At 38.2% G+C, this 15,867-nt stretch overlaps 1 protein-coding gene across 1 annotated transcript in view; it reads left to right on the plus strand.

Moving 5' to 3' along the window:
• The first annotated feature begins 915 nt into the window (after positions 1-915).
• The window catches only part of LIN28B (lin-28 homolog B (C. elegans)), an 83,986-nt gene continuing 69,034 nt past the window's right edge, over positions 916-15,867 (plus strand). Inside the window, exons 1-2 of the mRNA XM_009893857.1 lie at positions 916-925; positions 1,882-2,069. Coding sequence (XP_009892159.1) covers positions 916-925; positions 1,882-2,069 — 198 coding nt within the window. The remainder of the gene's footprint in view (positions 926-1,881; positions 2,070-15,867) is intronic.

Below are 15,867 nucleotides of genomic sequence, written 5' to 3' on the forward strand. Positions count from 1 at the left end.
GCCACACACACGTGGGTAGGGAGAGGCAGATTCCCCCCCCCACACACACACACAGGACGCGGGCTGTGCCGGGCACGGGCACGGACACGGACACGGGAGGGGGTGGGGGGCACCCGGGTCTCGCGTGGGCAGCGCCGCGGGGGCTCTGGCCGGCTCCGGGAGAGGACGGTGCCGAGAGGCAGCGCCGCCGCGGGGGCTTTGGGCGGCTTTTCTTCAGGTGGAAACGGCGATCCGGTTATACCCATACCCGCGTTTTGCGCATGGTAACATGCTGATGCAGATGCCTCCCAACATACTTAGTGCATGTCTATACACATGTGTGCATCTCATTCGTGAGCATCTTGCATTCGTGTGTGTACGCGTAACCCCACCTACAGCGTACACAAATACTCTAATAATCTCAGCTGCACGTCCGCCTCTGCAATGTATTTGTTATTTTCTGGGCTGTATGTAGAAACACAGGGATCTTCCTACGTATTATGCATGCACGGGAGTGCAGAAACCCCAGAATAATACGTCATCTCGATTTCCCGTAAAGACGCGTGCAGATTAGCTGTCGAAAAAAAAAAAAAAAAAAAAAATGTTGGAAATTTCTTGTTCATTCATAAATTATTTTGGTGTGTCAGCCTAGTTGAAATGGCGATTGGCTACTCCTGCCTCCTGCCAACCCCTTAAGGATCCGATGTGAAATTAGTAGCAAGAAAGCATGTAATTGACCAAGTCACGTGTGCGCAGGGGGCCAGAAACGGAGCGAGAGAGAAGGGGAAAAATCAAAAGAGGGAAAGCACATTAGACCATGCGAGCTAAATTTGCGATCGTTCAAAATCAGGATGTTAGATTAATGCAGAAGACCACTTCGATCCACAGGGAAAGTTTTCATCTCACGAGTTTGGAGCAGAGGGCCCGTGGGGCAACATGGCCGAAGGTTAATTTTCTTTTTCTATTGTTTTACTATGATTTTCCCTCGCTGCTTGCTCTCTCCCTCTCTCCCCCCCCTTCTCTCCCCCCACCCCCCTTATAACCCAACTATGCATTACCCTTTTTTAGCAGCTCGCGCAAGGGGGCTTTCTCCAAACCTATTGTTACTCAGCTCAGAAACTGTTCCGTACCGCCCACACCGATTCACAACTTGAAAAGCTTTCAGGGGGCTATTGTTTGAATTGTTCCTGTTTGATTAAGCACAGTTGCAGTGGTGGGATGAGAAAACGGCCGTACACCTGTCCCAACTTTAATCGAAAGTTCATTCCAAGAAGGGATGGATACACGTTGGAAAATAGTGGTTTCGGCGCTGCATGTGCAATAACCAGTTGTGCAATCTACCCAATTTTGCTTATTCTCTCTCCTCCACCCCTCCTCGGCCGGCCTCCCCCCTCGCCCCCCGGTCCTGCGCCTTGCGAGGAGAGACTAATTGGGCTGAGAATCTCTGTTGAGAAATGGGATCGGTCTTAAACCAGCAATATTCAAGTAAAGTATCGCGTTCCGTGCTGTAATGTGGCTGAAAGATGGAGTTAAATGGAAAAATACACGTATGTACAGAAACGTGGGCTGCCCTGGGCAAAGAGAGAGGGAGAGCCTCCGTACGCAGTGCTTCCTCTCTGTAACCTCCGGTGATTTTATTTTTTTACGTATTTTGGGGAGAAGGTTGTTTATTTTAGGATTTAGGGGGAAAATAAGCTCTTTTCGCCGTTTGCTTTTTCATTTTGTTTTGTGAGCTTTTTTTTCCCTGTTTCTTCTGTAGTAACTCCTTTTTACAGTGGCAAAAGGATGTTACCAGAATTTAACTCTTTGCTTTGCATCTTGTCCCCCCCCTTCCCTCTTTTTCTCCCCCCTTCTTCTCCCCCTTTCCACCCCTTCCCCCCCCCGCCTTTCCCTCTTCCTCAGCAGGGGCGAGTAAAGGTGGAGACGAGCCCGGGAAGTTGCCGGAGCAGGAAGAAGAGGAGGAATCCCAGGTTTTGCACGGAACCGGCCATTGCAAATGGTTCAATGTGAGAATGGGATTCGGGTTCATCTCCATGAGCAACCGAGAGGGAAGCCCCTTGGAGTCTCCAGTTGATGTCTTTGTACACCAAGTAAGACCCATTTTTGTCTTATATCTCAGCCTGCCACATTTGGTTGAGCTCAGTGGGACTCCAGTTTCATGTGAAGAGAAGTAAAAAAATTTTCCTAGGTATTTAGGTACATCTGTAATTAAAAAGTTGCCTTAGGTAGTGTTTTTGTTGGCAGTGTGCAATTTCAGTAAATAAGGTCGTTAGATTGTGCTTAGTTTCTGTGGCCGGATAATGTTGTTTCTTAATACCTTACTCCTTGGTTAGAAACTTCTGTGTTTTTTTATTTATTTTCAAATGCCACACTTTTCTTTTTAACAAGGTTTATCACTTGTCACCAGACTGATCAGAAGCAGATATGCTTTCCCTTGGAAAGTGATTAAAATTAAGCTCGGAAAAGGATAAATAAGCGTCGGATTTCATTCAGATAACATTTGAATACAATTTTAAACGCTTTTCTTGTAAACCTCGAATTGCGTTTTAAAAGCCCATCTGAGATTAGTTAGTGAAATTAAGACATAATTATAGCGTTATTTTGCAGTAATTCAGACCTGAGAGTGTTCCTGTGGTGATACACTGAAGCGTGCATGTGGTTTGGTTGGTTGATTTTTAAATATTCCTTCCAAGAAAAAAAAAAGTAACAATTAAGGAATGAGACCAAAAGCAGCGTCTCTGTAAAGCTGTTCGGGAGAGAAGGCGCGTGTGGCCGTTGATTTTATTTTTAAGCACAGCAGCGTGAACGGCGTTCGTATTTTAAACGTGGAAGCTGGTATGAATGCCTCCACGCAAAGAAGTTTCAAATGCAAGATAAGTACAAAATGATGAAGTTCAGGGAACTTTTCCCAAGGTCTGTAGCGTGGTTTGTGAAGAAGGAGCATGTGTAGACCTTCCCGTGTCCTGTTCGTTTCCAGTGGGAACAACGCTATTTTGAATTTCACCCGTCTTCTCTGTGATCACAGAAGGGAAGAGCGATATCAGGTAAAGAGACCATTTTGGGGTTGGCTAGGGCCATGTTAGGACGGCTAAAAGGCATCTTAACTTTTTACGTGGTTGTCCATTTTCTATGACGTTTGCAATGACGGGGCAGGGGGGTGTCCCATGATTATATAGTGATTCCCTTCTAATGTTCCATTTGGTGGCCCGGCCATATTTTGTTGTAACTTTCATCAGGCTTTTGTAAAGAATACACTCTTCATTAGATTAATAAAAAGGTGACTGAAACTTAGAGAGAGCGTCGCTGCTGTGGCATGTTGCCTTGCTCCTTGCGGTGGTGGAGTGGATTTCTGGTCTTGCTGTCTTACACGTACCCTACGCCTAAGGGCCTGCATGCACATCAATATTAGCTGTTTGCGTTTGGATTTACGTAGAAAGTGTAGAATCCAATAGCGAACGTATTAAATTGTTACAGTTCCTGCTTTGTATTGGCATGTGAGGTGCCCCCCTCTTTGCTGCTGCTTTTTCTTTTTAAAACTGAATGAATGAAATACATACCAAAGAAGGAGCATTCTTCCTCCTGTTTTTCTCCCTTTCTTCCTTACTTTGTACCTTTTAAAGTCATGAAATTGCTCTTTACAGTTCTGTAAATTTATAGATAAAAACCCTTTTTCTTAATCTGATTTTGTGTTAATACATACCATTCTTTTTGCTTCTCAAAGACAAACATTTGAAGCATAGCAGTGTTGTTGATAAAAACACATTTGGAAACAAATATATTCTTAGAGCTGTGGAAATAGAGAAGTGTTGAATTCAACTGCATGATAACATGATACATTTAAGTAATACTAGACAAGGTGTGCTGTTCCATAATGGAAAGTAGTCATAGAAAATAATGACAAAGTATGTGGAGAATTTGGAAGTCGCTATTCAGTTGTGTTCCCTAAAGGAGGGACAAGATGGAAATGTTAGATGTGTTTGTTTACACTTCAATAATCTGCAATTTATCAATATCCTTAGGTTTCTAAGACATATCACAGTGTAAAATGCAGTGAAAAATAGCATGTTTCATTGCATATCTAGTGTGTGCCTCAGTAATTTTGAGTATTACTTAGAGATCGATCTTACTGAGTGAATTTATTATTATTCTGCGATGGATTGCTCTTACAACAAAGAAAATGCATTTCTCACTTTTTTTTCTTTCTGATGAAACCTATCTATATAAACTCTATGTTGACATGAATCTTGTTTCCATCAGTTAAAAGTAGAATTTTTTTGTTAATTGTAATGGGGAGAAGTAGTAACTAGTTCGTTTCAGAGTACATTTTAGATAATTTATATCACTATACAGAATGCTTTGTGTTAGCTGACTAGCTGACCAGTGGTAACAGTAGCAGCCAGAGCATAAAAATGTCTTTAAATAAGTAATGTTATTTAACAGAGCTGCTTGTACAACGGAGTCTGTTGCCTGAACAGTGATTGGACACTATTCCTATTAGTTTCATCTATTTGAAAAATTTAGTCATGTGAAAAGGGCTTTTCAAGGCAAAGATGTTAGTTTATTAATCTACTGCAACAAAATATTGCTGTTCAAAACTGCTTTGAAAACACTTCATTTATTTGAGTGTGGGCACATAGCATTGTGTACATTCATTTGTTCTGCAAAGTTTGCAGCTACTAATATCATTTTATAGAATCTGAGAGTAAGCAGAGGAAATAAGCTTCTATCTTATTTAGTCCAAGTCCTGTCAAAGCTAGCTTGAACCCTGCAACAGTATTTTTACTTCCTTATCTTACCTTTTCTTGCTGAGGTTATGCCCAGTTTCTGAGATCTTGCTATGAGCAAAAAATTACTGGATGTCGAGTCAAAATTCCTGTAATAGTTTAAGCTCATTATACCTAGGCTTTTGAGCTTGCAATAAATAATTTTGCTTTCTTCTTGGAGTTCCCCCTTGGTTGTGTGCAGATTATAATCATGTTTTTCTATAGTCAGTGCTTCACTAATTGTATATATTGATATATTTTTAGAGGACGATGCTTTTGTTTGCACTTTTCTTCCCTTTCACCCAATGGAAGTTCTAGTCATGAAACAGCTGCAGTATTGAATTTTTAACTTTACCTTTTAAGTCTTTCCTAATCATTTTGATTGATCTTCTTTGAACTACCTTCACGTTGTTGTTACCCTTCTGGTAATGAGGTATGTAGAGCTAGATGCATTATTGAAGGTAGAAACATGTCAACTGTTGCATGTGTGCATCTGTGTGTGTGTACAACATAAATAGGGTACACGTACAAACATCTACACTCTTGTCCTTTTTTAGCTTTATTCTGATACACCTCATGTCTTTTAAGTCAGTGTTTGAGTCATTCGGTGTCATATAAAAATTACAAGTCACAAAAAACTATTTAATTTTTCAAAGACAAGCCATACCCAGTGCAGCAATGTGCCCAGTCCACTGTGTTTCTTTTACAAAAAAATGAGTGGCAATGTTAGTCCTGTGTAACTGTTAAATCCAAGGAATGTTCACTATACTGAATTTGGCTCAGTATTGTCATTTGGACTTTTAATAGGTTAGCATGGAATGAATAATATAGCTTGCTTCTCTTTTATGATGTGAATTCTGCACATAGTTATGTGTGAATAGCTCTTGTTAAATTTTAGAAAAAGATCTATTTGTCAAAGGGTAAAACAGACTGGAGAGGTGAAGTGAGTGAAACCTTTTGTGGTACCCATGAAAAAAGGTTTTCATTGCTAAGAACCAAGAAGAGCTCAAGCTTTCATAAAATCGGAGAAATGGATGATGTTTGTTAAAATTTTTTTGCATGTTCAAAATTCTACACACAACTTTGATACATACAGCTTTTTTTGGATGCTGGCAGTAAGGCAAAAATGCTGTGGATTGTTATTATTATTTTTGGCACACATTTTGTATGGACTATGTTAGAAACATGTCTATTTTCCTTTGCTTAGCATGAAGCCCAGATGTTAAAGATGATAATGAAGAGTAGGGTGCTGGATGTAAATAGATGCAATTAAATACACGTTTGTGAATATCAAGAGTTACATTTTTATGTTCTGTTTCTGAGTAATGTGGTCTTTCAGGATGAGATGGATTTTTTTAGTTTAGAATACGTTTGCTGAGACCTGGCTCCGTAGTCCAAAATTCTTACTGTGTTAAGGGATTGATATAGGATCTGGGAACCTTAAACATGATCCTTCTTTGGGATCCTCTTTTATGAGATGGGGAGAGGAAGGAAGGGAGGAGCAGCATGCAGGAGTTGGTGTATTATGTTTTCTCATTAAAAGGAACATGGTTGGTTTGAAATTTTTCACTTTCATCTGAACTTTCTTACTGTTGCTGCAAGTTGCTCTTTTTACAAGATTTGATAAAAATGGAAGAGCGCCTTTTTTCTCTCTCATTGAATCCTTCTGCACTACGCTATCGTTTGTATATTATAAATTTTGTTCTTATTGTTGCAAGTACCTATAACAAAAGGAGGGAAAATTACTGAGACTATTCAGTTATGATTGTAAACAGAAGAATAAATGGAATATTAGACATGTAAGCAGCATCTGAGAAGTCTTTTACTTTAATTTGACCAACCATTCCTTTACAAGATGAATCAGATGCCTGTTCTTTAAATTCCTAGTATTTTAGCCACAGTTGAACTACTTTTTCTAGGATAAAGTTGGGCATGGCATGACATACTGAATGCTGACTTTCTTATATTGTGACACATGGTCCTGTGCTTTTGCAAGGATGCACTCATTCATCTAGCCCATCTTTTCCATTTCTGCATTATTAGGAGCCTGTAAAAAGCTACTTAATTGCTCAGGATAACTGGAAGTTCTGGGCAAGCAAGTGGGATCAATGTTACATTGCTCCTTATTGTTAAAAATGGCATACCAATGCCTGTTTCAAGTACAGATGTCCTCGTGCAAGAGTATACTGTTACAAACTTGTCATCTTTGACTTCTGCTGGGGACCAGGCAAGCCCAGTCCTAATCAAAACAAAAGTGGCTAGCAGGATTTAGAGAGGGAAGCTGAGGAAGGAAGCGAATGGGGAGTAAACGTGTCTGCAGTGAGCATGTGTATCAGAGATCCGGCAGAGATCAGACCTTTGCTAAACACGTGGGTGTCAAAGTGTGTTCAGCAGCCTCAACGCATGTAGAATCTGTAACGGGTAACAGCTGAAGATCTGGAGCCAAGCTTTGGCACTCACCAGTTGTGTTGGAGCATACGGAGAAAATTGACTTCAAATTATGGGGACTATAGATTTGTGGTGTGGAGTGGTACAGCCTGTGGTTTCTGTTGGGTTTTCTTTTGTGTTTTTTTTTTTTTTTAATTATTTTGGCTACTAGTAAGTCCCAGTCCCACTTTTAAAGTCCTACCTATAGACACATAGACAGATGGCAAAATACTTCACTGAGAGCTTGATAGTTTAAGATGGTTGTCTGAAGAAACTTGTTATTTAATATTTAGGTTATGGAGCCACCATCTGTGGAAGTACCTTTCAGGTTTCATCTATTTACATCTAAACCCAACATTACAGTGCATTTTTATCAATAGACGTATGTAGTATTTAGTGAATGGCAAGTCCCATTAAACCTAAATGGTGTTGAATCAGATCAGATTTTGCTGAAGAAGTTTAAACATGAAATGTTGACAAGCAAAAATCACAAGCAGCCCACAGACAGAGGAGTGCAATGGGACTATTTTGTCTTAAGAGAGATTTCCCTCTTTGGCAGAGCAGTAAGTACACCCTTTCCAGAACACGCTATCCTTCATTTCTCCAAGACTGAGGAAGTTGTGCACAGGGGTTGGGATACTGAAAGGAAGAGGATATTTTGTCTAGGGCACAAACATAAGATATCAAAGCAGATAGGTGAACTGAAGCTAAAGGGAAATGAATTGTCAAATTGGGAAAAAATGTTATTGTTGCTTGTCCTGGTTTGCAACTACATCACTGAGGTATTAGATTATCTAGACCCATCCCGAATTTTGTTTTAAACTCTTTACAAAGTATATTCCCATGCAAATATTGTTTAATTAATCTGCCTTATGTAACCCATCTCAGTAAAGGTCTGACATCTTTCCCCGCTAATTATCAAAAGAAGCAAAATTAGGCCCAACAGTGTCTATAAAGGTGTATAAAAGTCACCGTAAAGATATAATTTAAATAAGGTCCTAGGAACCTAGAAACCGGAGAGTAAAGACGATGTTTCTTAAACAAACACAAAGAAATAAGCACATACAGTTTACATTTTTTATTCCTTGTCTTTATGGGTACTTTTTTTTCCCCTTTTGTTAAATCAGGTGAAAGTTATCATGACTGATAGAAAGGTATTATGTGATACTTAGCTCTTTCTAAAGGACAGTACTCAGGACAGGTCTGGACTAGCTTTTGCTTGCTGGATATCACTGGTGAAAGCAGCGAATCCTTCAATTGCTTTTACATCAGCAGAGTATGAGTAAACACCTCTGCATGGAAGATGGGGAAGTGCTTCTGACCGCTTGAGCATATTTAGTTGGAGAAATTTGTGTCCAGGCCTTTCCTTAGATTATTCTGGCTGGCCCTGACTTAAAATGTGGGGTTAACTCATTGGGAGATGGCTGGACGAAATTCCAGATCCCCACTCCAGAGATGGCTCAGCTGCTTGTGGAGCAGCTGTGGAAGCTGCTGCAAGTTTCACAGTCCACTGTATTAATAAAAACTGGCACTGATTTTGATTTTTTTTCCTAACATGCAGAGCTGTAACATGCAGCAGGTCAGCAGCTGCTCTGCAAGCAGCTGAGTTGGCTTTGCAGTAGCTGTGTGGTGAACAGGTGGAGGTTGAAACTCCTACAGCCACCCTGCTTGGTGGGAGTCCTACAGCCATGTTTTACTTTTCCATTTGTCAGCAGTGCTGCCGCTTAAGTAAGCTTCAAGCGGTTTTATAGCACTCTCCCTGTTGGGTTAGCATAAGTGCTTGTGAAGTTCCATGGCAAACCCAGCTGGAGAAATTTTGGGTTTCATATCTGATTTTCATAATTTTTCGTATCAGAGAAACCCTATGGTCCCCACAAATACGGGTGGGCAGTGATGGCACAATGGAAGGGTAGCCAAGGATGCAAACAAGCAGCTGCCAGGGTGAGGTGAAGGTATAGGAGGAAAGAGAACTGGAAGCTACTGTCACAGAAACGTGAATGAAACTGCAGTGTCCTCTGGTGCAAAATAGCAGAATATTGGTGTTACCTTCAGCTGGGGATGGAGAGACAATGAAAGTTAGTGACTTTTCAAGAAAAAGGGCACTTGTGGGTATTGGAATGAGTACAGCATCTGAGCTCTTCTTGGAAGTGGAATGTTTCAGGAATCTTTTTGGGTTACACATCAGTTCAATCTTACACAGTTCTCTTTTCTTCTTTTTTCTTGTTTTATTGATTACAACTAAGTTGTGGCATTGAAATATTTTGAATTGCAGTTTTAAAACAGCACTATTTATAAAACAAAACAATTCAGAGGAATTTTTGATTCATGACAATAATCTGTGTTTCTTCTACAGAACAGAAGTAAGTATATTTACAGGGCATGTTTGTAACAATTTGGATATATCTTTTCAGCAGATAGGTGAGAGCTTAGTGAAATTCGTTGATAACCTTAAAAATATAGCTCCCTAATTATTCCATATGTATAACTTTGAAAAGTACATACATCAATACATTTTAAAAATTATTTGTCTGAGAGTATGTAGAATACCCTTGTTTTGTTATCGGTGCAGGAGCCAAGAAAATCACACAGATACTTTCTATTCCAAAGTTGTCATCCAGTGCTAGAATTACATTTTTTGGAAGGAGGGAGGCAGAAAGGTTTGTTTTGGTTTTGTTAGCATCATAGGTTAGTATTTTTACCTGTTAAAATCTGAGTGGATGCATGTACAATCAATATTTGGAGTGTATGAATTTGTCTACAAAATTGAAGTAGTGGTCCATGACTACTACAGATCTTATGATGCTCTGTTAGAAAACAGTAATGTTATTACATTTGTAAGTGTGTATTTCTCATGAACATAGCTGATGGCTTTCCCATCAAAGATAATTCCCAGACAGGCCCTCTTCTAATTAGTCATGGTAATTTATAGGTATGCAGCATTGAGGGATTTTTTTGTTTTTCTAGATAGCTTTTATTATAGTGCCACTTGAGGCTACTTTAACATTTGTGTTATAACTTTTGGTTATGGTTACATAAATACATATACATACATAAATAGACCAAAATAATCCCTGGACTGAAATTGAGAGCAAAAGTGATAGCCCTTGTGTTTAAGTAGACTGGAATAAGCATGAACTTGTATTTTTTCAAAGTACAGGTGTCTTTAAAATCCCTTAATAGTGCACGTGTGCTATAATTTAAAAATGTTTTATTTCATTTTACAACTGTGTTTTGCAAGCTAGTAATCAAAATCTTGGTTGGTTTTATGGGCTATTTGTAATAATACAATCTTAGTGGAAATATGGGGTTTCAAAAAGCCTCTGTTGACCATGTGTAGTCATTTCTGAATATTCTTAAACTCATTATAATGGAAATAAAAGAAATGTATAAAAGTTTTAATCTAGAATGTACCTAATAGACCCAAGATGACTTCTGTAGACTTTGGATTAGATCCCCAACTACTCCCTGTATTTAACAGATATACAGTGTTAGCTTACCGTGTTTAATTACCTGGCCTTAAGATACATAGTTCGCACAGCTTGAGAATTAGCCATTGGTGACACTAAAGTGGAACAAGATCAAAGAACTATTCAGAAACCTGTTTGCTACCTTCTCCCCCAGATATTAAAAACAATAGTACATCAAGTAAATGGAAATTTGAGAATTATTTCAACAGCAAACAAAACCTCCTCCTTACTGTAATGAAACCATGGCATCTCTTCTTTTCCTGTGGGTATTGCAGACCTGATGAGCCAAATTCTGCTCAGTCTTTTCACATGAAGTGGTCTCACTGACCTGTGAAACTTGTTCAATAAACTGGACAGCATTAGGCGTGGATTTTAAGTCTCTTATATGAATGTTCTTACTGGAAGTATGTAGTTCGTGTCCTTTTGGTTTTGTAAGTGTGTTTTTCATGCTCAAAAACTTGAGGGCCGTATTGTGATCTGATTTGTTCCTTGCACAGTGCCTAAAGTGTAGAGTAGTGAACTAGGGTTTGGGTCGGTGATGCTTAATTAAAAGTTAAGTTAAAATGATACAACTTAACATGAAGTGTATGCATGAAGTGTATGCATGACTTGTGTAATTATGTAACTTGTATATACTTTTCACAATACACTACTTTTTTGTACTGTGAATGTATTATATTTAACGTCTTACTTAAATTCACCTGACCACTAATCTGCCAGGCTGCTTTGATGCAAAGTTCTTGGGCTGATAATGTTGTGGGGTTTTTTTCATCTTCCTGTTGAAAAATCGCTCAGCCCCAAATCTTTCCCTCACAGGAGGAAAGAGAGGTAGAAGTAGTGTGTGAAAAAGACCCCTCACCGTGGGTGCAAGCAGGTTCTGTTGAAGCGGAATGAAGTTCATCCTTGCAGTGAAAGCGTCTTCTGATCTTGAACAGTTACTATTCAGTAATCTAGAGACAGTTTGGGCCACCTGTACAGGGCCTCTGATTTCTGGCAGCGTAATAGGATGTGGTATGTATTGGGAAAACTTCGGAAAAACTTTGCAACTGCAGCATTGCGTATCTGTGTTCACGTGGGGAAGGATGGGAATCCTCTTGGCAGAGTCCTTCATGATCTGCCTTTTCCCCGGCCCCTAGGTTAGGCATGTAGAGATCCTAGCCAGATAGAAGGGAGAACACTGCCTTACAGGGAGGGGGAAAGTAGCCGAATGTTTGGTCCAGACAGGAGGAGGTGGACAGTTTACAGATTTGGAGGCATAATACAGTCTTCAAATATTTGTAAAGGCAGTTAGTCCAAAAGATTCCATTTCACCACAGTGCTTTGTATTTCTTCATTACAGTGATGAAATTCTGATTTGGCTGTGCCAAACCTGTTTTGTTTGTCTGCCTCATGGTTTGGTTTTGGGGGGTTTTATATGTGTGTGTTTATTAAAGAAAGCATGTTACATTTGTAATAGCTGTTTTGTATTAATCAGTCACATTTGTTTAATGTTTTCATGTAGCATGTTTTGCAAAAACTGGAAATGTATGGTAGAAGTTAACCCTGTAAGGAATGCATGGTTTCTTGTATAGGAGTCTGTGTGGCTGTAGCATGCACACAGATTTTAACTAACAGGACATACAGCAGGGCATCCTGTACATCCTGTGTGATTCTGGTCTAGAAACTATCACAACCTAGAAAGAAAGATAAAAGTAAAATAATTTTTACAAGTGTTTTTAATTGGCTTCGGAGATTGGCGACAATAGTTAAAGACAGACATTACTTGTAAGGTGATTGATCTGGGTGTGAAGGAGATGCGTGAATAAACAATTATTAGAAATAAAGGTTTTTTTTATAGAGAACTTTGTATGTCACCATTGACTAGTCACAAAGAGAGGACTGTGGGATTGAACTGTAGAGGATAAGGAAGCAAACTATTCTAAAGGTGTGTTGTCAAGATGAAAATCATACTAAAGATTTTCAAGCAGAAATATAGTATAGCTGAAGATAAAATCTTTGCTTAGACTAATTGGAATAGGATTTTGTTAGTGTTAATTCACGCTTTTGCCAAGTCTTAATGCAGCAGTAAATACCACGTCTTTCACTAAGGACTGCTTCATTCTCCTGCACTATAGTCTCTTATCTACACTAAGAAAGTTGGCTCTTAAAAGTCTCCTCTTAGCAATGCCTTCTTTTCCTCAAGAATTAAAGAAAAATCTACTAAACATTCTAAAATATGATCTATCAGATTTAAAAATGTTTAAAATTATTTAAATTCAAAACATTCTGATTCAGAGGGTTCCTTTAAATTTGATCTGTCTACATTGTCTTCAGTAAAGACAGTGACTTTTGGAAAAAATAAAAATGCATTTTCCATTTTATATGATGTCTCTGCATTTAATGACTACATAATATTTTTGCAGCAAATACTTTTCAAAATTAATCTGCAGCCTGCTTTGAGCAACAAAAACTCTTTAGGTTTAATAATGTAACTGGTGGATTCAGTTTCCCCAAAGAATTTTTACGTGAATCTTCATGAATTTATTTTCACTAAGCAATTACAAATTTTTTAAAATGGCAGATTATTTTATTTTTGTTATATATTAGGGTGGGGTTTTTTACTGGCAATTATTGATAGTTTATTGGAAAGTGACAGCCCATTCCATCCTTATGTAGGTTTATTGTTATTCTTCACAGAGATAGTACTTCTTCCTTGGATGATCATTTCTTTAACTGGTGACAACTGTAAATCAAGCAAGATTAGACTGTTAAAATGGCTACAGTTGAAGCACTGTCATTTTGCCAAAGATTAATTATCTTCAGTGTCGTTATTCGATAGTATAATCAATGTTTAACATTTTCTATGATGTCCTACGTGTTAATATAGTTTTTTTAATATGGGAGTAATTGTTTTTAATTATATATAAAGTGACACTATGCTTTTATAGTTATAATTTGTTTCCTTTTATCCATATGTAATTTAGTATTTATTCTTTATTAATAGTATGTCCATTACATGGAGCCAAATCAGCACTGACCACAATAGGTGTCATGAAATGCACCTATGTAGTATATTAGATTCTCTGGAGGGTAACTGGCATAAAATGGTTGATTTTGTTCTACTATTTCTGTTTTTAGGATGATGAATATAATCCATTTGTTAAATTTTTAAAAACTGGTAAACCTTAGCACAGTTTCAGTTTTGTCCCTCCTTTTGACTGGCATTTTAAAAGTACAGTGTAACACTTCAAGGACCAAATGTTACTAAGAGATGAAATGTTGAGCCAGGTGCTATCAGTGAAATAGGGATCAAGATGTTTCAATAGGTATGCACAATTTATCTCAAGGACTTTTTTCTGATAGTTTCATTTGGAAGCTTAGATACTACTTAAAACAGAAAAGTTTGATTAAACAAATGTAAGGGAGTTCTGTGTATATCAACTATCATTCAGTGTACTTGTTTTCACTATGTTTGTAAGTGCTTCACAACCTTTAAAGTGCCCCCAAAACGAATGATATAACAATATTATTTGTATGAACTTATCATATACAAATATTCATCTAAATTTCTTGCATCACATTCAGCTGAACTATGTACCTTAAGGGAAATGCGGCTCCTTTCTTCACATCTTCTGTGGCTCAAAATACTCCATTGGCTTCCTTTGTTCATTTTCATCGCGTTCTTCATTAGTTTAAGTGTAGGTTTGCCATTTTTTGGACAAGTTTGAAATTCCTGGCATTTCAGGTCTAAAAGAGGACTAACTTGGCAGATAATTATTTACTGATGATGTGTAAGGGAATAAAAATGTGTACCGCTCTGTGGCTTTCTCCACTTAAGTTAGCGTGTAGAAAGTTTAGTGTGTTTTTTTGTTGTTGTTGCTTAATTCCAACAGTTTAACAAAATTAATCTGAGTTTGTATGTTTTGCTAGCACGTTGTTCTTCTGGACACACTCACATCTCACTGCCAATTATTTTAAGATGACGGATCAAAAAAAGCAAATTATTTCCTTTTATTAAAAGTTTGTGTGGAAATAAATTATCAAACAATAAGGGTACATGCTAAATATATATGACAGATAGTAATCCTTATTCCTTTAAAAATTGGTTTGTTGAAAAATACTGATTACATTATTGTAAAATAATTTTGACACATTTGCTAGACAAAATATTTTCTTGTCAAAAACAGATGCTCAGATTTTCAGTGTCCAGTTTCCATGAATTTGACTAATTTTATAAAGAGCTTTCTGGTAACAATGTTGCTATAAAATATTACCATTAAAAAACTACATTCAAGAATCAGAAAATGTAATCAGCAAAATTAGATAGGCAAAAAAAACCACAATGAAAATATTCATTATTAATTAAAACAAGATCTCTTAAATACTTGCATACAAGTCTTGTTTTCATCTACTGTGTTCATGCCTATTTCAGGAAATACATTTAACAGTCTCGGTCAGTTTGGATTCTGCTGCATAAAGTCTCTGCATTGGCAGAGACTGATGCCAATTGTCGCAGTGGTTTTTGCATTCATCGGTCCCCTTTTGGATCAGTGCATTGCAAATCCATGTAACTAGTATCTAGAAGGGGCCAAAAGTAAAGGTTCTGGGTCTTAATTTTTCTGCTTGCTGACAAGATTTGCCAGTGAGCTCTTGAATTCTGTGCTGTGCTACAGATGGTGTGGATGGAGGAAAACCTCCGGTCTTGCAAAGAATGAGCTACGATTTTTCTTGTACAGATGTTGCATTTATTATAAGTTGGTAATATTCAAGTAGTGCAGGTTGCTTCTGATATGAAAGTTCTCTCGGACTGCTCTGGTAATGAAGGGACTGAAGGATAAGTGCTGTTAGTACCTCTCCATTTAGAACATGCATGAATGGAATCACTGCAAATTTTTTTTTTTTCTTCTTGTGCCTGTTTTTCTCTAAGATCATCACTGTGAAAGTAAACTACAGCAGAACATTACCACTATAGTGAACACAATATCCGAAATCCTGTTCGCAATTACAAATTTATAAAACGTACATTAATTGATTTGGTTGATGTAAAGACAGATGATTCAGTTCTGCTCTTTTTCATGCGGGTGGCAAAACAGGCGGGAAGACCGTGGGGTTTTCTGGTTTTAATGTAGCAGCATAAACCTATAACCGGCTTCAACGCTTAGCTTAAAGGACTCGGGTAGATGAATTCAGGTAGGCAGTCAGGTATTTGAAAGCGAGGTCTATCGCCGGTTGGGGTTTCTCTTCCCCCCCCC

Source organism: Charadrius vociferus, unplaced genomic scaffold, assembly GCF_000708025.1.
Source record: "Charadrius vociferus isolate BGI_N301 unplaced genomic scaffold, ASM70802v2 scaffold129, whole genome shotgun sequence".
In the NCBI taxonomy this organism is placed as follows: Eukaryota; Metazoa; Chordata; class Aves; order Charadriiformes; family Charadriidae; genus Charadrius; species Charadrius vociferus.